Raw genomic sequence first — 22,005 nt, 5'->3', positions numbered from 1 at the left:
TGAAAAATATATGTTCCGGATACGGATATACGTATATCCGTATCTGATTGTCGCATTCATCAGGTGCGACAATCAGATCGCACCTGATGAATGCGACCTGATTGTCGCATTCATCAAGTTAGATGAATGCGACAATGAAGGACGCATTCATCTGACCTGATTGTCACTGATACTCGACAAACAACACTATTCTGCGCCCTTATACGCGCAAGCGAGAAGAAAAACAACAACCATGGCGGACGATAACGAGGATTTAGCTGTTAATACGCTGCTCTGGTCAGACAACAAACTTCAAAATCGTAAGCTATGCTCCACCCTTAGCATCCACATTTACCTCCGCAAACACTGAGCACTACTTTTTTATGGCCATTGTCAAAACTGAGCATGGCTCTCTGATGTTATTTCGCCCTCTACTGCGCATGCAGGACACTTTCAGGTCGTTTACAGTTCACACTGGAGATCGCATTTAGATATACTGTAGGTATAAAGGTATATTTGGAAATGTGAATGACCACGGCAAGAAAAAAACAATTTGATTTGACAAAAAATCAGAATTACGTCAGTTCAGCTCTGCACATCCAAATTCATGAATAGTCCCTTCCTTCTTTCTCTTCCTCTTTTTTTCTAATTTTTACTTCCTAACAATGTTGCTTTATCTTAAATACTCATATTTACTGGTTATTTTTTTTATACAAGCATAGCTTTAGAGAATACCAGAAAAATGAAAGAAATAAAGCATAGATGTGCATTCCTTTAGCTAACATAAAATTTAAAATTGCCATTTGATCTATTTCTGTTTATTTATTTATTATTATTATTTATATCTGTGTCCATTACATTTGAAATAAACTCAAATAAGTATCACTGTAATGCTCCATTTGTGAAAGTAAATCTGTTGGTTCTCATCTTGACAGTCAGAAATCAACTCCGATTATATATTTTGATCTTTCTGTTAGTCACACAGTTTTCAGTCACCTGTGAAACACAACGCCGTTGCCCTTGGCAATGGAGCGTGATCTCATTACGCTTGTTTATGTTTGTTGCGTTTTTCCTCTCTGTGCCTGAGGTGTTGCCCTCTTAAGTCTTTTATAAACTGTTTAATTCTTTATAAACCGTGTTTAATTCTTGATTGACTGTCTTGCAGTAATTTATAATAGCCACTCCCTTCTACTGTAAACAGAAATGCATGCTGCGCTTTGTGTGCTCCTTCAAAGTGCCAAGCGACAGGTCAGTGGCCACTGTGTCCCAAATCCTGGCCTGCATCTCCTGTTGAATCACAGGAAATTGCTTGTAGCACATAGCAGCATGTCATCCACCCCTGCAGACCGTCAACAAATATTAAATCTAGACAGGAGACATTGTTTCACTGTGGCCTTTTATTTTTATTTTTACAGTGTTTGCATAAAAACCGATTTAATAAACTGGTTTCAAGGAATTGTTACAGTCTTATCTGTTGGACAATTTACCCGAAATGTACAAATTATTGTTTTCAGAAGTTGTATGCTGTAAAGTAGTATTTTAAGAACTGGACTTTTCTTGACCAGTTATTAGTCAGAAATGTTTTTTTAAAAACACGTAACAGTCAATTCGAGGTTACTGCAGATGCTTCTGTAAGCAGATCATTATTTCAAAGTAAATGATGGTTAAAATTTTATCCAAACTACAGGAACTCCTGGAGCTCTATGCTTTTAGATCTATCAACAGCATTCAATACTGTTGACAAAGCAACAAAATCACATTTTACCAAGTAATTTTGATCTAGCTTCTAGTGCACTTGAAATAAGACAAAATTAACTTGAAATATACTTTTTAGCAAGATGTAGGAGCTTGTTTTAAGTCAAACATACTATTTCCACTGGTAAATCATTTCACTTCTAACTACTTTATCATCAATATTAAGGAATTATTAACTTAAAACAAGCTCCTATATTTTAAGTTAAAGTTAATTTCAAGTCAGTCTTGTCTTATTTCAAGTGTACTAAAATATTTAAAAATGCTCTTCTGTTGTGATTTTGTGTTTTTGCAGTGAAAAGCATTTATATCACTCATCTGCTGCTTTGGGTTGGAATCAAAAGTCTAACGCTGGATTAGCTACTTCCAAACCTCAGTGAGAAATATTTCTGTATCAAACTTAAACATGTTCTGTCCACTCCAGAGCTTCTTTTCCCTCAGTTTTTTCTTAAAAGTTGATTCTTGGCGCTCTGCGTTTTTTAACTATATGGGTTTATTCTGTGAAAACGCTGCATCTCCTTCCTCTGGGGGGGATGCTACCATTATGAGGGTAATAAAAGTTCCTAATTTACGATTTAGTAAACAGCTGAGCTTATTTAGCAGAAACTTTCTTTTATTTAAAGTAGACAGAAGGAGGAGAAAGAAGGAGGAGAAAGCCATGAGTCAGTTATTTTAAGGCAAAATGCTTTTTTCACATTGCTGCTGTTATTGGAGATAATGTGTTGTCAGACCTCACTTCCACTCCACCTGCTTCTGATAGTTTTGTTAACTAAGAATATATTTTTAACAATTTTATCTGTTAATTGGCCCAATGTGTGAAACAGAATTGATTTTAATATCCGTCTTTTGGCTCAGAAATGCTTAAATGGTCTTTTCTCTCTGTATCATTTTCACCTTTTTTAAACTTACTTTCTATCACACACACAGACACACACACACACACACACACACACACACACACACAGACACACACAAATCATAAATCAGGTTACCATTGTAACCTGATTGTTGTTTTTTTAAATACTTTGCTAAAGCTTACACTTTAAACTTGGTGTGTGTTACTTGTTAGACACCTCAAGGCGCACATTCATGGAACAGACTACCAGCATATTTCAGAGACAGCAGAAACTAAAGCACTGGTTTAAAGTAAACCAGTTATGTAACCATTTATGCCTCCCACTGCTTATTGAGGAGGGTTTTTCTATCCAGTATTTATATTGTCACCTTCTGAAAATAATGGCTGGAGTAATATTTATTTCTCAAAAATGAAAAGTTCCTTTTGGCAAAAAATTGACTCAGGTCATTATTTTAGTAAGACAATGGCATTGTTTCTGTCTGTTTTCTATTACCCTATTTTCCACAATATAAGGCGCACCTTCAATGAATGGCCTATTTTAAAACATTTTCATATATAAGGCGCATAGATTAGACGCTACAGTAGAGGCTGGGGTTACGTTATGCATCCAGGAGCTGCACTAAAGGGAATGTCAACAAAATAGTCAGATAGGTCAGTCAAACTTTATTAATAGATTACAAACCAACGTTCTGAAAACTCAGTTCATTCCCAAAATGAATAAACAGCTGTTTTATTATTTTCCCCGAGGTAAAGTAAGTGACGTGGTATTTTCGTGACACAGTTTATCTTTTAACAACGACAAGGTATAACATATAGTGGAGGGGAACTTTTCCTCGATTCAATAAACACGTAAAAAACAGTCTGATACTGTTATGGTAAATCAAACGTTAGTGCGATCACAATATATATCCACTTCCGCACCATTGATTCGTTCGTGTTAAATTCTCTGGCTGCTGCTCTATCCCCGTGTTCTACTGCGTGACTGATCGCCTTGAGCTTAAATTCTGTGTCGTAAGCTTGTCTCTTAATAGGAGCCATTTTGGGGTCTTTACACAAAACCCAGCATGCACCGCGCGCTTCTTCTTCTACGGGGGAAAATGAAGTCAGTGGCTGCTTACCGTAGTTGAAAGACCTGTTGTGGCTCAATATTGGTCCATATATAAGGCGCACCGGATTATAAGGCGCACTCACGGCTTTTGAGAAAATTGAAGGTTTTTAGGTGCGCCTTACAGTGCGGAAAATACGGTAATTTCTTGTGTAAATGCTTTCTTTTGTTGTTTTTTAAAAATTTATTTTAATATAACTGTGTACTGTGTTCTGTCCTATGAATTGGATAGTGAGGTGTTTTTTTTTTGTCTTGGGACAAAGGATGAAATTAATCTAATGTGCTAATTCCTGCACAATTACACTGCCATGAATTGGGGTAATGTCCTAATCAAATAAATAAAGCAAATTAAATAAATTCTTATTTTTAAGTCTCTGTTTAAAGCAAATATACTCCCAGTCGCCTTCAGCTCGATGTTTAGTTTTTATATTTATTTGATATATTTTACACAGTTTGCAGTTGAAGAAGTCCAACTTCTTCAAGCTGGACTAAAGTTGAAGTCCAACTTCTTCAACTTTAAAGTCTGCTTTTTAAGCAAACTGGACTTGACCTTATGTTACAGTGTAAAACTACGCTGCTTTAAGCAAAACGGAAACTGAACCAAGTGCATGATTCGGCAGCTGCAGAGCTCCAAATAGTTTCTTTACATGTACGTGTGTTTACACTAATTCGTGCATGAGGTGATTGCAGAGGACACCAGCAGTATCCTACAAGCTGTGGCGCTGCGGGTTCAAGAGTCATTAACATTATGGTCTGTGTCAATTAATCTCAAAGCAGTGTTTATAGGGGCCAGTGACACCATTGACCCTCCCGCCGCTTCGTCCAGTCAGGAAGAAGAAAGATTGTTTCCAGAGGCGACGCTGATGCTCCCAGTCCTCCAGGTTTGACTCTGGCTATCAAGATGACTCTTCACCTTATATGGGCCTGCCGGTGCTTTGGATGTCAGTCGCTTCATCACGTCAGTTTAATTTGACTTGAGCGTGAAAAAAAAAAAAAAAAAATTCGATGGTAGAAAACATGTTTTGCCTCCAGCCCTTATTTGGTGTGTTTAGGAAGAAAACAAAAGTCAATTAACTTGAGCTGTCAACCAATTTTCAAACATTTACAAACCATTTTGTCTGTTTTTGGTTTGGAAAAGTCAAGATAACAGACTGCTAACTGCTTTTAATATTACAGAAAAATTAAAGTAAGATATTTAATGAAAAAGACATAAACTAGGGTTAAGCTGCAGATGCCATGTTTGCATTTATTTATCATATAATATCCATATGTGCTTGGAGCTGGAGTCAAGATCCACATATGTATGTGTTTTGGTTTTAAGTCTTTTCTTGCTGTTTATTTTTGCTTATTAGGTCTGGCTATACTCAGTTCATTTATTTGTGTTCATTATTGTTAGAATAACAATAATGAATCAGCTCATTCCTTTGTGTTTAGTTTCTAAGGCTACGTTCACATTGCGGCCCGAAGTGAGACAAATCCGATTTTTTATTTATTTATTTTTTTGCCTGGGCTGTTCACACCTCCAAATAAATGTGAACTGAATGCGATCTCCAGTGTGAACTGCAAATGACCTGAAAATGTCCTGCATGCGCAGTAGAGGGCGCTGTAACGCCGCGCATACAGAGCATGCTCAAGAAGTAGTGCTCAGTGTTTGCGTATGGTGGAGCATAGTTTACGATTTTGAAATTGTCCGACCGGAGCAGCACATTAACAACTTAATCCGCACTATAGTCCGCCATGGTTGCTGTTTTTCTGCCCGCTTGTGCGTATCAGGGCGCAGAATAGTGACGCTTGTCGAGTATCAATGACGTTCAGGTTGAAAGAACGTGACCTGGCCGTTCAGATTCTCGTCACATTTGAAAAGATCGGATATATATCGGATATCTAAGTGGTCTGGGTCGCTTTCGAAAAAAATCCGACCTGTTTTGTTCAGACTGTCATGTAAAGATTAGACACAGGTCACATTACGGCGAGAAAAATAATTCCTCTCCTACAAGTTTCCTTGTTTTGCTGCTGAATGCAACGTATCTATGAACATTACTGTTCAAGTTGGGCCTTAGATTCTTGGTATGATTTGGGTCTGGGCTTTGACTAGGCCAGATGAAAATGCTTTGATCTAAACTATTAGCTCTGGCTGTATCTTTTGTAACAAATAAAGCATGTATGGTTTACATACTATAATGTATTTTTATATTTGGGTTTTGTCTTGCTAAAAAATTAATCTCCACTCGAAACTCGAGCCGTTTTTTTGTCTGTATTATTATTTTCTGTACTAAATCTAATTTATTAGTATATTCTTATATGATTGTATTTCCTGATCTCCTTCACAATAACTTTGATTCCTTTTCTGTTTAACATAAAATCCCAATAAAATATTTACTTACTCAAACTTTGACTGTCTATGCAAATAAAGTTTACTGATCTAATTTTGTTGTAATAAAACCAGTAAAAAATAAAATGTGATCATTTTTCTCCAGTTGCAAACTGGAGAAAAATTATATTTCTTTCTCACCATTTTTCCAGATGCATATTTAGAAAAAGCTAAATGCACCAGATGCGTATCTGGTACATCTGGTGCATTTAGCACCAGATATGCTGGTGCATTTAGAAGTTTTTAAAATCTGATTTTGTTTAGGGTGGTAAATATTTTTTTTACTGTTGCATAAAGTAAAAATTCTGTGTAAAATATTAAAATCTTAAAACTTTTAAAATGTTTAATTTTTTCATATTTTTTTATATTTTATTTAATATTTATATTAACATATATATTTGTATTACATTATTTGTATTATGGTTCTATATATGCTGTATATATACAGTATATATACAGTATATATACAGTATATATATATATTCTCATATATATATATATATTCTTTCATATATAAATGTTTTATTTTATTTTTATATTTGGAGTCAGTTTTTGTCCTGTAACTACTATGAAAACAATTAAACAAGAAATTGTTTAAAAATATATCACAACATGGTCGCATGTTTGCTTTACATACTTTGATAATCATTTAAAACAAAAGATTTCTAACAGCCCTCCAGTGTAAAGCTCAACTACGAGTATGAACAGATGTTCACCACCAGGGGACAGAATCGGATGGTTTTGAGATTTTTCTGCTTCACGTTTATATTAGAAGATCAGTTATCCTAATTATTTCATTTTCTTGGCTTTTGAGTGAAGATATTTAGAAATACTGCATTCCATAAAACTGAATTCTGCACATTTTCATCAAAATGAGCATTATGTATTTATGTATTTGATCCAATAATGAAGTTTGCTGGTGATACAAACTTATTTAACCTTAATGCCTCTTTTCCTATGATATGAGGTGAAGTGTCTTTGCTTGTCTCTAAATTCGGTAAACACTGAACAAAGCATCAGTAGACCTTAGACAAATTTTAGTTTATTACATGTTTTGTTTTGTGGACATTGCTGACAGATTTCAGCCTCTGGGGAATGAATGATCTCAGATTTGTACAAATGTGTGGACAGACGTTCAACTGTTATTCACTAATGATTCATTTTGGAGTCTTTCTGCTGTTTGTCCTGTTGAAAGAATTATTTAGTTTTTAACCTCTGATGCTGGAAGTCACCTTCAATTTGAAGATAGAAATAAGCAAAACAACTCTAAGCAAATCCAAATTGTTTTGGGGATTTTTCTTTTCAAGGAAGAAAAGCATCAGCTTAAAGAAAACACTTTTGTCAGTAGTTTAAACTACAGCACAGAGGAGTGAGATGGCCATTGAAGAGGGTTGAAGGTGAATAAAAAACACTCAGTAATTTCATCCAACCATGCTGCTACACACTGCATTAGCAGAGTTTTTGAAGAGAAATCGGCCCACAGCATCACAGATCCACCCGTGTACTGTACCCCTGTGTTACACTATTCAAATAATTAACTCATTGTTTCTCAAATTTGAAATATGAATTACTTTTGATATAGGAGTTTCTTTCTAGAAGTCATTTCTTGCTTCTACGGCATGTTCTCATTTTAACAGTGAAAAAAGGGAAAAATGTTTAGAGTTTAAAGCAAACTATCTGAAAAGAATGTGGTAGGGAATTGGTACTTTTTACTATTTATTCACTGATGGATCAGCTGTTTTTATACTTCTGCAACATGTGATTTCCTGTTAAAGATGTTTCCAGACAATATGCAGACACTTTCACAGCTGTGTACAAAAACAGGTAACATCCTGTGCAAACCTAAGCTGTCTTAAAGAGTTACCATATATGGAATGTATTTTCCTGTATTTGCCTGTGCTGTTGAATTATCACTATGAGGACACGCCTATGCTTAGAAGTAAATAAATATTGAAGGGCTGAAAGCCCCCGTTGGAGTTGGCCTGTTGGAGTTAACTTGTCTGACGCAGCTAAGTCTGACACGTGTCTCCCCTTTTGCAAAAGACAAGTTTTTGTGTCCTTGTGATTCTCTCAGAGTTTATTTGAAGAATAAACCCAACCCCCATTCTAACAGTGAAAAAAAAAAATGTTTAGAGTTTAAAGCAAAATATCTGAAAATATTGTTTGTAGGTTCTCATTAAAAGTTCTACCCTGCAAAAACACAAAATCTTATCAAGCAAATATGGTCTTGTTTTTGGTGAAAATTTCTTAGTACACTCAAATAAAGACAAAAACAAATTAGAAGCAAGTTTTCAGCAAGATAAAGAAGATTGATAATTCCTTAATATTGATGAAAACGTATTGACAAATTAGTTTGCTTATAACAAGACACTCTTCCCATGTCGCAATGAAATAATCTGCCAATAACTATAGTAATTTTTCAACAGTATTGAGCAGTTAGACTTAAAACAAGCTCCAATATCTTTCTGAAAACATATTTGTAATTTGGTTTAGCCTTATTTTAAGTGTACTAAGATATTTTCACTAGAAACTAGAGTTAAATTAATCGGTGTTATGCTGTGTTTTTGCAGTGTATGAAGTCATCATCACACCAGTGGGTGTTTCTTGCATAATAGACTTTATTGATTGTCCTCAGCCTGAGGCTCATTGTCACCGCAGTGTTTTGGAGGGAGGGAGATGTATCCTCCAACTCTGATCAATAATATGGCCGACTGAACTGAAAAAACATCAATGAATATATTAAAGTGAATAAAAAATATTCCCCCAAACATCTGCTGTGTCATAAAAGAAACAAATACAATGCTGTTGTTAATGTTCAGGGAAACCTCAAGACATGTAAATCCTTAAAGCGTTATCAAAGTCCTTAATCTCCAGGTTAGAAGGTCGGCTTCGTCAGCGGAAGAAACAACCGCTTTAATTTCTTCATTCATTGTGGATTTTTGAGGACAAAGATCGTGGGAAAAAAAACTCATTCACTCCAGCGTTTAGGAGAAAAGTCACAGAACAAGCAGCAGCTTAAATGGACAGAAGCAGCTCTGGCGACACCTTGTTTTCAGTTATAGTTAAACAAAGACTCTCCAACTGCTGCCGTGACTCTAATCCACTAAACATTTCATTTTTGAATTCTTAAAAAAGGAAGGTAGATGAGCAGAAATGCAAGTAAACACAACCAAAACACAGATTGTTTTTTTTAACAACAAAATAAATATGTCTCAGTCAATGAGTTGCAAAAATGAGACGTAATGGCCGACCACAAATGTTCTACTCTGTGGAAAATGATGCTTTACAGGTTGTAAGAGGCTGCACAGATTAAATAATATATAAACAAACAAATAAATAAACTAAATAAATACATAAATAAACATACAAGTAAATATACAAATAAATCAGCAAATACATAAACAAACAAATAGATACATAAATAAATAAGCAAATAAAGAAACAAACACATACATAAATAAAAGATACATATGAATGAACAAAATACTTTTTAAATACTGAAGTATAGTAACAGAAAATGACTGAAGTGTATCTGTCAGATTCTTGGTGTGAATCAAAAGCTCAAAGTGTGAACTATTTTCTGCTGGATGCATAAAGATTAAATTATTTATACCCTGTCTGCATGATGTGACAGCAGCGAACAAAGGACGGAGCGTGGGTGTGGAGGAAAGAGGGTTAGACAGATCAGATCAATAAAGAGCAGATGAGGGAATCCCAGGGGGAAACGTTGGGTTTGTTGCCATCTGGTCATCCTGCAGTCCACAAACTCCACCATCCAGTTCCTACAGCAGCCGTACAATAAGATCAACAATATCTACCAACTTCACCAGCCGGGGCCTTTCAGGATGTAATGACTGTTTTGCTGAACTTTCTCCAAAATCACACGGATAAACAACACAAGAGTCCCGTACCGAAAACAACATGATATCGCTCCAGTTATTGGTGCGAGTGCTCTCAGAGTAATTCAAGGGCTTCCTCTGCTTGTCATATGATGCCCCTGCAGCTATTACAGTGCATTAGAGGGAGAGCGCGCAGGAAAACCGTGGATCACGTTGCCCATGCTTATGCTCCTGATGCAGGACCGACTGTAGATTAAGGAGATGGAAGAAAAATGACAGTAATTATACATGAAGAGATCGCTCAGGTGGGTTGGAACAAGAAGATATGAACCGCTGAAAGGATTGACAGAATTAGAGAGACTGCCTTTTATCATCTCTATGGGGTGTTATATTAATATTTATAAATCAAACAAGTCCTGAAATGTATCAAAATCAGTCAAAATGATTTATTTTGAGCCTTTTTATATATTAATATAGGAATTTATATTCATTGGAACAAAATATTAAAGGACAAACAAATAATGGAAAAAACAAATTTCTTTTATGTTAATAAAACAAAGGTGTGCAGTTTCGAAAATTTGGGGGTTAAACGTTTTTGTATTTTGTTGGTGTAGAAATTATTTTTATTCTATTCCCGTCAATAAGTACTTTCTTCGAAAAATAGGTGCTATATTTGGCCAGGTTTAATTAACAGAATAGTTATCTGTTGTTTAAAAAAGTCCTTAATGCAGCTTGTAGATAAGAAATGTTTAATCAAAAAGATGAACAAAAAAATTTAGCAAAATTCATGGGGAACACAGGGAACCCGAGTCAAACAAAAACAGGAATCCAGAACAAAAAGGCAGCAGGATAAAACAGGGAAGCAAATACTTTGTTTAGTACTTAAAACTCTTCTTTTAAGGAGATATTAATCAGCCTTCAAAAACTTCAGCCTTCAAAAATAACAAAACGTGTCCATCAGCATCAGCTGTCTTTGCTGGAGGGTCAAATTTGAGCCATTCTTGAACTGCAGTCAGGGGACACGCAAAATGTCTCCAAGGTCCACCAGTGGCTCCAGGACTGAAGTTTGGACATGCCTTCTCGGAAGCTTTCTCTCTCTGGATGATAATGAAATGATTTACCAACATTAAAGGGGAAAATTGCTTCTTGATACATTTTCTAGGTTACATTGATGCACAAAGAAAACATGTTCATGTTTTTCAGTAAATAAAGTCAATTTGGGGGAATCCTATTCGCCATGAGTCTGTAAAAATGTTCACAAACCTAACTATAACAACTGACAGCCCAAACTTAGACCTAACAATCACCCTTAAATTAAGATCTGACCATTAAACAGCTTTTTAAACGTCTGATTCTGGGAGCCCCATGCAGACTCTCCCTTGCTTGGCCTCTTAAAAACAAAGATATATGGACTCAATAAAAGAACAAGATCCTTTTACTGAAACTTTAGATAGGACAGTTAAGGTATCATGGACCACCCATCCTCTGTTAATCTGTCTGGGAGCAGATGGCCACTGTGAGTGTACACTATGCACAGCTGTGATTTCAGACCGAAACAGACCAGTACGTTTTCACTTTGTCTTAAAAATATGAAGTTTTCTTGCTTTCACATCCTTGTTATTACAAAAGGAAACAGAGAAAGTTTTTTTTTTTAAAAATTACTCTTACACTCTTTATCTGCAATTGAAATTTCTGTTCGGAAAAAAGCTTTCCGTTTCAGTTATAAATATTCTTTGAAGGAAATATTAAAAGAATTTTAACGGTTGCAAACCGTTCATATTTTCCAGCCTTATTCTTTGTAGCTGACAGCCATGTTGCGTGGCAGTTGCTATGGAGTTGCTATGACAACATTAAAGAAGCCACACGCTTAGAACTAGCTCTTGTCTAGTCCTTGACTTATAAACAGTATCATTACGACTGTTACCCGGTCACAATTTTTGAGTACTCTACCCATCTCTGTGTAATACTAAGATAAATATCAATAGTACAGTTACTGTTGAGCTAGCAAAATTAGCTTAGCTAATATAGCTTCTGTCAGCTAGCTAAGACAGACATGTCGCCTACATGTATGTTCCCATATTTACTTACTTTCCCAGCCAGCAGGGCCTTACAAAAAGAGTATGTAGTCCTTTACAAGTCTTTTTAAACATTGATTGTATTCGTCCATAGATTTCAGGCTAAGTTCCTCCATTGCTTCTTGAACACACTTTTTGTGTTCACTAACTATATGGTAGTATGAGATCGGAGGCAGCTTGTCCACATCATCTGACATATTTTCCTTCACCTTCTCATCAATCCCGACAGCAACCATTTTGTTCATGTGTCTTTCTTTCGCACATTGTTCAAAAGTGTCCACAGATTTTCTTTTTGATGGTCTCAAAGCCACAAGTCTGCTATTCACTCCATATGTGTGATGGATAACTTCCGGTTCAGACTTTTGGAAATACAAAAGAAAAGAAAAACTCCATCTAAGTTTTCTCTTCCATGTAACTCTGATACTCGGAGTTGTTTTGGTTTCTCATATTTTTGTATTCATGAATTATTTATTTAACCAATTCCACAGCAGCTTCCTCTCTCCCTCTTCATCAGCTGTAAATCCACACAGCACTTAGTCCTGACAGGATTTCTGTAAATCAAAGCCTCATCAAGTGTAATTTGTGATGCATCACCATCAAGCCTCATGCTGTAAAAACGCTCTACAAACACTGTCATGGAGGCTTTAATATTTAAGAAGTCAGTACGGTAGCAATCAAGCTCGGAGCTGCGACTTTACAGCAACGTCCTACAAATACCAAATGTTTGCACATGAACATTAAATTAAATTACTGTTTTCTGGACATTATAAGTCCAAGATGCCACTCTTTGAGTTCTCCAGATGTGAACTTTGGGTTATTTTTATACATTTGCCATTCCCCTCTGTCAAAATCTTGTGTTGTTTTGCGTTTTCCTGAGTTTCTAGTTTAGATTTTTTGTTGTCTGTTTGACCTTAGTTAGTCTTTGTTTTCTTTTTCCCTGTTTTGTTTTGATCAGATTAACTTCTGTTTCTATCTTACTTTAGGTCAGTCCGATCTTTTAGTTAGATCATGTTTATTTATTTCTTGTGTTTTGTTATTCTTTGGTCCTTTTAAATTAAGGGCCTGCATATGGAAAATAGCTTTTTCCTGTTTCCCAGTTTGCTTACTTCACCTTGCTCCTCCATCTCTTTCTCTCCCTCACTCTGCCTTCTGCTCTCTCCTCACAGCTGCACCCTGATCATAATTCTGCACCAAAAGGCCTCTGAAATTAGTTGCGCTTTCCTCTTTCTTAGCTTTCTTCGTCTTGTTATGATCTTATGACAATGACTACTCACTGTAAAACATTTGAGCCACATTTAGTTGTGACTACTATCTTCTACTCTCTAAGTCAAATAAATTTAGTGAGTTTTAGATCTCGAACCTAAATGTGTGAGTTTGTGAAAAATAAACTTACAGTAATAAGTTGTGTTAACTTTTAGTAATTTTGTTTAATAAACTAGAGTTTTTAGGTTTGCACTTAAAAAAAATGAAAGAAGCAAAAGACAGGAGTGGGAACTTTTTTCCCAGAGTGCTTAGCGGCACGTTTTTGTCTCCTGACTCTTGTGAGTTATTAGTTAATGCAAATGTTTATTTTAATGAAAATAATACAGAAGTGTGTGCTCTTTGACTAGCTTAGGGTAGTTTTTTAGTGCATATTTTGAAATAATTATTTGGTTGAAATTGTAGCATTAAGTTAAAACAATTCAAGATGAATGAACTTTAAAAACATTGCTTAGACTCTTTGTTTCATGAACTTTAATTTCTGAGTTAAAACCAAAAGAATTTTGTTGTTCACTTTAATTGCATTTTCAAGGCAGCAGGTGGACTTTCATTTTAAAGTTAAACGACCTTAAATTGTTTTACAGTGCTTACATAAACACTAAGTTGCTATATGATGTCTCGGTTTTTCTTTTGAAACATGGAGCCCCCTTTGCGGTTGTAAAACATTCACACAACAGTCTGACTGAGCTTGCATTTATTTGTTAGTAATATGTAGAACTATGCAAAAAAAAAAAAGAAGCAAAAAATTAGAAATGATATATCACTTGAGTAATACTCTATAATGAAATCTGTCATCGCAACATAACTCATTATCGATGAATACCAACAAGTTTGGGCCTGTTAGGATGTAGAACAACATCCAAACCCTTCAAAAGTTTGAAGTGCAGCCATAAAACAAGTTTTTACATTCATTTTGCTAGAGGCTTTCGGAGCATAAAATCCTACAGAGCAGTTACAACACGTGAAAAACAACTGTTACATTTTGCTGTTTATAACCAAATGTATAAACAGTCAGTGAACTTAGTGACCCTTACAGCTCAAAGCCGAATATAATTATCAGAGGCGGCCAATAATCCACATCAGGTGTCAACTCCTTCAACTTCTTGTAAATTATTGAAATTTGTATAATAAAAGAGAAAAATAGGTGGAAATTCTTTTTGAAAAGCAGTGAGAAAGAGCTCTGTTATTTGGGAACAGGCACTAAACATCGCTAACATACCGAGTACAAGAAAAGGAAACAGAAACAGATTAATTGTGAAAGTTTGCTTCAAAAGTGTCGGGTTTTGATATGGGTCATATGGGCGGTAGCCCAGAGCGGTAGAAATGGCAGAGCAGCAAGAACTAAAAACTAAAATATCTTTCCAGTCTTGTATGAATATGCAGTGGAGTATGTTTCTCTAGCTTATTGCTGAGTAAATGAAGACTAAGTTACCTATTAAAAAAAGATCATTGGTTCAGTTTACTTAAATCTTTTTCTTAATAAAATAAGAATTTTCCTCCAGAGAGTTATAGACACCCACAAAAAATGTAAGTCACAAGTTGTTTATTTCCAAAGTAGCTGGCTATTCACAAAGTGGTGCACCCAAAATATTAAAGGGAAGTTGAGTGGAAGGTAAAACTCTGCTAAAAAAGCATCCATTGTCAGCAGTGATGTTATCTGTTAGTGTTGGTTCACCTTGTTTGATCAAATCTTATGTCAGATATCTTGGATACCTTTATGCTTCCCTGATTGATATGCTAATTTTATTTTTTAGCAAGTCTTGGCACCTGCTCTGCCAAAAGTTGCAAAATCTACTTTAATAACTGGGAATTCAATGTGTTTGAAGAGCCAGCAAACTGTCCTGGACTAAACCCCAAACTCATTTTCATTTTGGGCCAAATCAAGATCATGAATGCTCTTAAAGGGCCGGTTGTGCCAGAAGGTATTGATAAAACCTATTCGCAAACTGTTAAAGTATCAATGAATTCTTAAAATTTAATTATATTATTGAATATCTTTTCATCAGTTCCTCCAGGATTTTGTGATACTTTTTGTGATTTTTTGCAAAATAAAAAAAAAAAAATCAAAGTGTTTGTGGTACTAATTTGGAAATATTTGTACTTATTTATGACAGTAAATGTGACTTTTTATTACTCGCTGTACAGATCATGGACTATAATCTGACATAAATTAAGGTTGAGGCAGCTGTTTAGCACAAGTAAGAGGTTTTGATGATTTTTGAGAAAAAATCTGCAATAAACTCCGAATTATGTATTAGCGCCAAAAAGTGTGTGAATCTGCTGATTTTGCGTGAAGGTCCACAATAATTTTCAGGAAAGTAGAGGGACTGATTGATATAATCTGGCAGTAAACAGATAAAAAGTGAATTTATTTGATTGATAACATAATATTTAAACACACTTAGTGTTTAGTCTAGAATCTAAAGGGCCACATAAACAGCTATGGTGGGCCAGATTTGGCCCACGGGCCTTGAGTTTGATACTCTGGAGAGGTTCATCATGGGGAAGATGAGAGAGACCAGAACCAACAGTACAGCTGCTGTTATAGCAACCTGGTTGCTTTAGAACCGCAGCTTTGCCACAGGCTGATTGCTTCCTTTGAAGGACTGGAAACATTATACATTCAGCTGAAACCAGATATTTACATACACTGGTTTAAAAGAGCCCCATCTGACATTAAATCAGATGTAACTTTTCCCCTTTCATTCACATTATTTGAGTTAACTGGAGACACGCAGATGGATTTATTTCAACGGTTTCCTTCTGAGACATTATAGAAGTATCAAATAACAAAAGATGACAGGCAGGGAATTGTGTACCTTTACACGTCTGGTTCATACTTGGGGACAATTTCCAGGTACCTGAAGATGTCACATTCATCTGTTCAAGCATAAACAGCCTGGGAACGTCCAGCGGAGATAGGAATGTGTTTTCATGTGCAACATGAGCACCACAGACCAAAGGAAAAACTTTATTAAGATATTGGCTGAAACTGATTAAAACAGGGTCATTATCCAGTGAAACATGGCCGACACCAACATGGGCTGAAGGGCCAATCAGGAAAGAAGAAGCTATTTAACTCAAAAAGCTTTGCACTTTTAGTAATCAATTTAAAATCCTTAAATTTATCTACACCAAAACTGTTAAAATCTGATTTTATTGCATTGTCTTTCTCAATAAACAAATGTTACAATTCTACATCTGTGGTCTGTGTTATAAGTGAAGCATTTATGGCAGGTCCTTGAAGGTCTGGGGACTGTTGGCAGCTGTTTAGTTCTCTTATGCCTTGGGCCGGCTGAGTCTCAAAGCAAATATGTGCACAGACTTGACTCTGTTCACCAGTTCTGACACAAGGAATGGCTCAAAATCAAGGCAAATAATTGTGAGGCTCTTATGGAGCCAACATCAAACTAAAGTATTTATTTAAGGATTAAGGATTTATTGATGAAAACAAGCTCCTGAAAAGTTACTTGTAAGTTTTTGTTTTCTCTAAAAAAATCAAAATGCACTAACCAACAGGTGTAGCTAATCGGCCTTGTGCTACACAACAGCAGCGTCCTGGAGCGTAATTGGAGTGGTTAAAGATAGAACACGCTGTGTCCAGCTGTGTGTGCGCAGAGTGGGCGTGGAAACGGGCGCTACTGCTTCCCCGAGCGGAGCCGACGCGCTTCAGCCAAACCCGGCGGAAGAAAAGCGCACACAACCAGAACAACCCCCGATGGGTCATCCTCACCGTCATCTGGACCCTCAAACTGGATTGTAGCTACGCGCAGGGGGCGCTTTAAAAACTGAGCTACTTTTGTTGTTTTTTTTTCTAAGCGACTTGCCATTTGGAGAGTTTCTCTCCTCCTCCTCGTCTCTCTGACAACAAACCAAGAAAGAATCGCGCAGCAATGACAGCCGTGATTCCTTCACCAATAAGTTGCTGAGACTTCACCCTCCGTCGATCTTGCATCTGATTGCCGACGCTTCTAGAAATATGCAAAGGAGATACAGGATGAAATTGGTTTTAATAGCAGCCTTACTTGGACTGGTGAGTGACACTTTTTGTGCAAATTTTGTGCGTCAAACATGTTAAACCTTTATTTGTTTTGATAAAAGTTTTTATATATGTTTATAAGACAGTTCCCCCCCCCTTTTATTGATCTAAGATTACCAAAATCACTGCATTTCCTTAAAATCCCTCAGTTTAGCGATAAAGTCTCACAAATCGTTGCTTTTGTTCTGGCTTTCTCCGCCTTGCACCTGTCTTGTTTCTGGCGCTGGACAGTGCAGTAGCAGGACGGATGCATGCAGCCGAGCAGTCATTCAGGTTGACACTTTATAGCTCCGACTGCTGCATGGAGCTGTAGCTCTCCACCGGTCTCAGTTACATGTGCGCCCGCAGAGGGGAGGACAAAACCGGGGACCTGATTTATTCACTTTTTGCCACTCCAAAAATGGTCTACTATACAAGGAGCTTTTCTGTTTGTCCAGAGTCACATGACCTCATATCAAAACTTACACAAGAGTCAAAACAGGAGCAAGAGGCTCTCCAAACATGAGGGGAATTCAAGAGGAAGCCCAGCTTGACAGTTATATAATACCTGTGATTTACCTCGAGGTTAAAGGAGGGGATAACTTTTTCAGTTTCTGAAAGCAATGGTCGGTGGGTTCCATGAGTTTGTCCGGGTCCTGATTTAGGAGCCCGCTACATCACCAGCACATGACAGCTGCTCCCACTAATGGCTATGCATCCCCTGCTGGCTCAGCACATGCAATATTGATAGGTACTGGACCACTCTTCCTCCTCGTCCTCATCCTCCTCAATCTTCCTCTCCTCCCTTCGTCTGCCACTCTCCATCTTATCCTCGTTCTGCTTCTCCCTTCCTCTGTTTAAGAAGTGATGATTCAGCATTGTTCGTTTGACATATAGGACTTCTGCTTGGTTTTAAATTCAACTCAACATCATAAAACATTTATTTTACAAGGAATATGTGTTTTTTAAAAAATTAAGCAGGCACAAAAAGTAAGAAAATTTGTTTTCACTCTTCTTTTTTTAGAAAAAGTAATTAAATTTTTTTATTTATTGCGATCTGTAAGTATTAGAGAGTTAGCCTGAAGGCTATTTTTCACCAGATGGTAAAAACCAAAGGAATAAAAATAAAACTTTATCATTACATGAACAAAATAACAATTACAAAATATACTAGCTAAAATGTACATAAAAAACAAACGTGTGAAAAGATGACAGCAGAAGATGTTGACAACTCTGATTATTAATTTGCTGTGTTCTTAATTGTATCTTAAATTTGTTTAAGATACAGTTAAAAAAAGGCTAATTAGTTGATTTCTTCAACATTGTTTCTTGTCTTGTTGAAAAACTTGTTGATTTTCTCTTAAATTGTGCTGAAAAAAGAGAAAGGAACTCAAACTTTAAAAAAAACGAGTTAATTTGTTACATGCAATCAAATTTAGTGTGTCAAGCTTAATTTATTTACATTTATTTAACATGACAACTTATGTTATATAACATATACATTAGTCCAATATGTTAATGTTGGATTAAGTTAATCCAACATATTTACTTGGATTAATTTAATTTGATTATTTGTAACTCAGTTGTTTTCTTTTTTTCAGTGTTAGGAAAATTAATTCATAAAAAACTTATAAAACAATTTATCAGTGTCCAGGAACATTTAGTGGAGGCAGTATGATGCTGCGGGGTGGCAACTCACTGACTGAAAAACGCCCCAGCAGAGCATTTTTATCACACATTGCCTCCAGAATTTGGAAGTGAAAAGTAGATAAATGTCCATTTTTAATCAACTTGTGCTTGAAGAATGGGTTGGCGTTCCACAGCACTGTTTGACTAAGCTGGTGCCCACGATGAATCGGTACCAAGCTGCTGTACTGCTGTCTGCTAAATTTCAAATATATCATTTTGCTTAAAATGTCAGTCATCCAATCTAATAAACACGGATGCAGCCTAAATACTCGACTCTACATTTTCTTACAAATGTTGTAAGAAAAGTTAGTTTGCCATGTGGCGTCAGTTATTGGTAAAGAAAAAAAGCGGAGCCAGTCGTGCAGCAGGTACTCATCCTAAGCAAGCATGTGGCGACAGTGGAAAGGAACAACCCACTTTAAACAGAAATAATTCTACTCATGATTTTGAGCAATTTTCTTGTTATTGCTGTTACTAGCAAAATCAAAGATGTTCGTAGATTCGTAGTGCTTGGAGGTTGCATGTCTAATTCCTGTCAGTGACATAATGCATACACAGTCTGGGCTGAGGTTACTCATAACAAGTAAAAACAACAGTTTTCTGCTCTGAAGAAGAAAGGGTCAACAGTAATATTTGTCCTCTTTTGCATTTCCTCATTCCAAGTCTCTGTATAACATCATTAGAATCAGTATAACATATACTGATATTAGCACATTGAGTACACTTAAAACTGTTTAATGGGCTGTAAGTGTTTTCAGTAATAACTTTTTTCTGCAGAAATGTAGTTCAGCCTCCAGTTTGTTCAACCCATTGAGTCATTTCACAGTTTTTAAAGGAACCTGGACATTTGCTTATCTGTAGTCAAAAGCTAAAATACCTGATTGTGCTAATCAAACTTCACTTGCATTATTCAAAAGAAAATTATTTTTAAAAAATTTCTAGCTTAAAAAATACAAAATGAGGTTTTTATAGGCAGAGGTGGGCAGTGTCCAAACAGTGCCCAAACAGTGCTACTTTGAAATAGTAGTATTATAGTAGTACTATTTCAAAAATATTTGTACTCAAGTAAAAGCAAAAGTATCCATCCAAGAAATTACTAAAGTAAGAGTAAAAAAGTATTTGGTAAAAAAAAGTTTACTCAAGTACTGAGTATCTAAAATGTAAAAATTACATCATCAGACAGACAAAATGTAAAGTTAAGTGGACATTTTTGGTATTTTGTCAATGAAAATTACAATTATTTATTTAAGTAACAAAAAATAACAAAATCAGGCAAAAGAAAAAAAAATCTAATCGGTTTCTTTTAATATTAAATTTATGAAACTTTAGCAAAAACTGCAAGTGTGTGTCTAAATTTTAGCTTTGTTTTTCACTCTGGGTAGAGAATCCAGAAATTTTACTCAAGTAAAAGTAGAGATACTTAATAATAAAATTACTCAAGTAAAAGTAAAAAGTAAAGCATAGTAAAATACTCCTAAAAGTGTTTTATTCCCCCAAAAAGTTACATTTTGAAGGCCTTCAAAGCCTCTTAAATTGAGGTTTGACATATTGGTTTACAACAAGTCCTGAGGTTAACCCTGAGCGGAGCAGTCAGGTCCATTAGAGCAATAAAACCGTGTTGAGATCTGATAGAGCGTTTATTTCAGCCTTCATATTTATCACCAGTGTACAATTTGTTCCATCTTCAGGGACTTCACATTAAAACCAGCTTATGGAAGCATGAAAGTCGAGCTTCGACTTGCCAAAAAGGCTTGTTAAAAATAATTTTTTCTTCCATTTCACACGCCATGTGCTCAAATGCCAACCTAAAATAATCTCTTTGCACCATTCATCAGATTTTAGCCAGCTGATGCGTTTTAATCTCGTCTTTGAGCCGGTGTTTTGTTGCACCGACACCTGGAGCTAAAAACGAGTCGAAGAGAGAGAAAGAGAGAGAGAGAAAAATAAATAAGCAAATGCCAAACACTGGAATCACTCCAGGTGTCATTTTAAAACGGGTTTGTTCAGATCACGGGAGGTATGAGCGGAGGCGTGTGTCTGTCGAAGGGCGGGTGCGTTAAATTAGGGGGGCAGAAAAGGGGAAGCACGCAGCAGGTGGGCTTGATTTACATTTTAATGGCTGCTTTTGTGGAGTGTAATAGTGAGGCACAGCATGTCTTGCGGTTTTGAACAATTTGTGGGAGACAAGAAGCATCTCTGAGGTTCTAAATGCTGTATAAAAAATTACTATGTTCAGGTTTTCCCCCACTGCAGATTTAACCTGAGGGAATATAAACCAACCTAACCCTAAGGGATCAAATAATTGCACCCTAAGCCTAATAACTGAGTTTGCAAAAATGATTTGTAATAAAAGGTAGAGATCAGAAAGATGTTCTGCTCCACAAGCAGCTTAGCCGACCAACTCCATCGGTTTTGACTGTTTTGCTGTTGTTTAATTAATTTATTTTTTACATTTGTGATGTCGCCTTATTTGTTCTTCTTGTTTTTTATGATTAACTGATGTGCTATTCGAGTAACTTTGGTTGGCTAAGCACTGTTCCAGTTTTGAATTTTTATCACTTTTGCTGGTCCTTATTTTTTTCTACTTTTGCCTTTTTTCCACTTCTGTTCTTCCTCAGTGATTCTAGTTCTGTTTTTTTCTTGTTTCTAGCTATTTTCTGTTGTTCTAGTTTATCATGTGTCTTCAGTCCAGCGCTTCTCAATTCCAGTCCTCAGGCCTCCCTGCTCTGCATGTTTTAGATGTGCCTCTATTCCAGAACAGCTGATTCAAATGATTGCATGACCATCAAGTGCTGCAGAAACCTGTTGATCACCCATAGATTCAATCCAGGTGTGTAGCAGAAGGGAAACACCTAAAACATGCAGGGCAGGGGGGCCTGAGGACCGGAATTGAGAAACACTGCTTTAGTCTAAGTCAGAGGTCCCCAAACGCGGTCCTGGAGGGCCGGCATCCTGCACGTTTTAGTTCTCTCCCTGGTGGTAGTAACAAGCTTTTCAGCATGTCAATGTTCTTCTTATAAGGCCTATAGGCCTTCTAACGAGCCATCATTGGATCCAGGTG

At 36.3% G+C, this 22,005-nt stretch overlaps 1 protein-coding gene across 1 annotated transcript in view; it reads left to right on the top strand.

Annotated features, from left to right (window-relative positions):
• The first annotated feature begins 16,861 nt into the window (after positions 1-16,861).
• ngfrb (nerve growth factor receptor b) overlaps positions 16,862-22,005 on the top strand; it is a 38,970-nt gene continuing 33,826 nt past the window's right edge. The window contains exon 1 of the mRNA XM_028029903.1: positions 16,862-17,270. Coding sequence (XP_027885704.1) covers positions 17,217-17,270 — 54 coding nt within the window. The 5' untranslated portion in view covers positions 16,862-17,216. The remainder of the gene's footprint in view (positions 17,271-22,005) is intronic.

Source organism: Xiphophorus couchianus, chromosome 10 (assembly GCF_001444195.1).
Source record: "Xiphophorus couchianus chromosome 10, X_couchianus-1.0, whole genome shotgun sequence".
NCBI classification, from domain to species: domain Eukaryota; kingdom Metazoa; phylum Chordata; class Actinopteri; order Cyprinodontiformes; family Poeciliidae; genus Xiphophorus; species Xiphophorus couchianus.
This window is presented reverse-complemented; position numbering and strand designations above follow the sequence as displayed.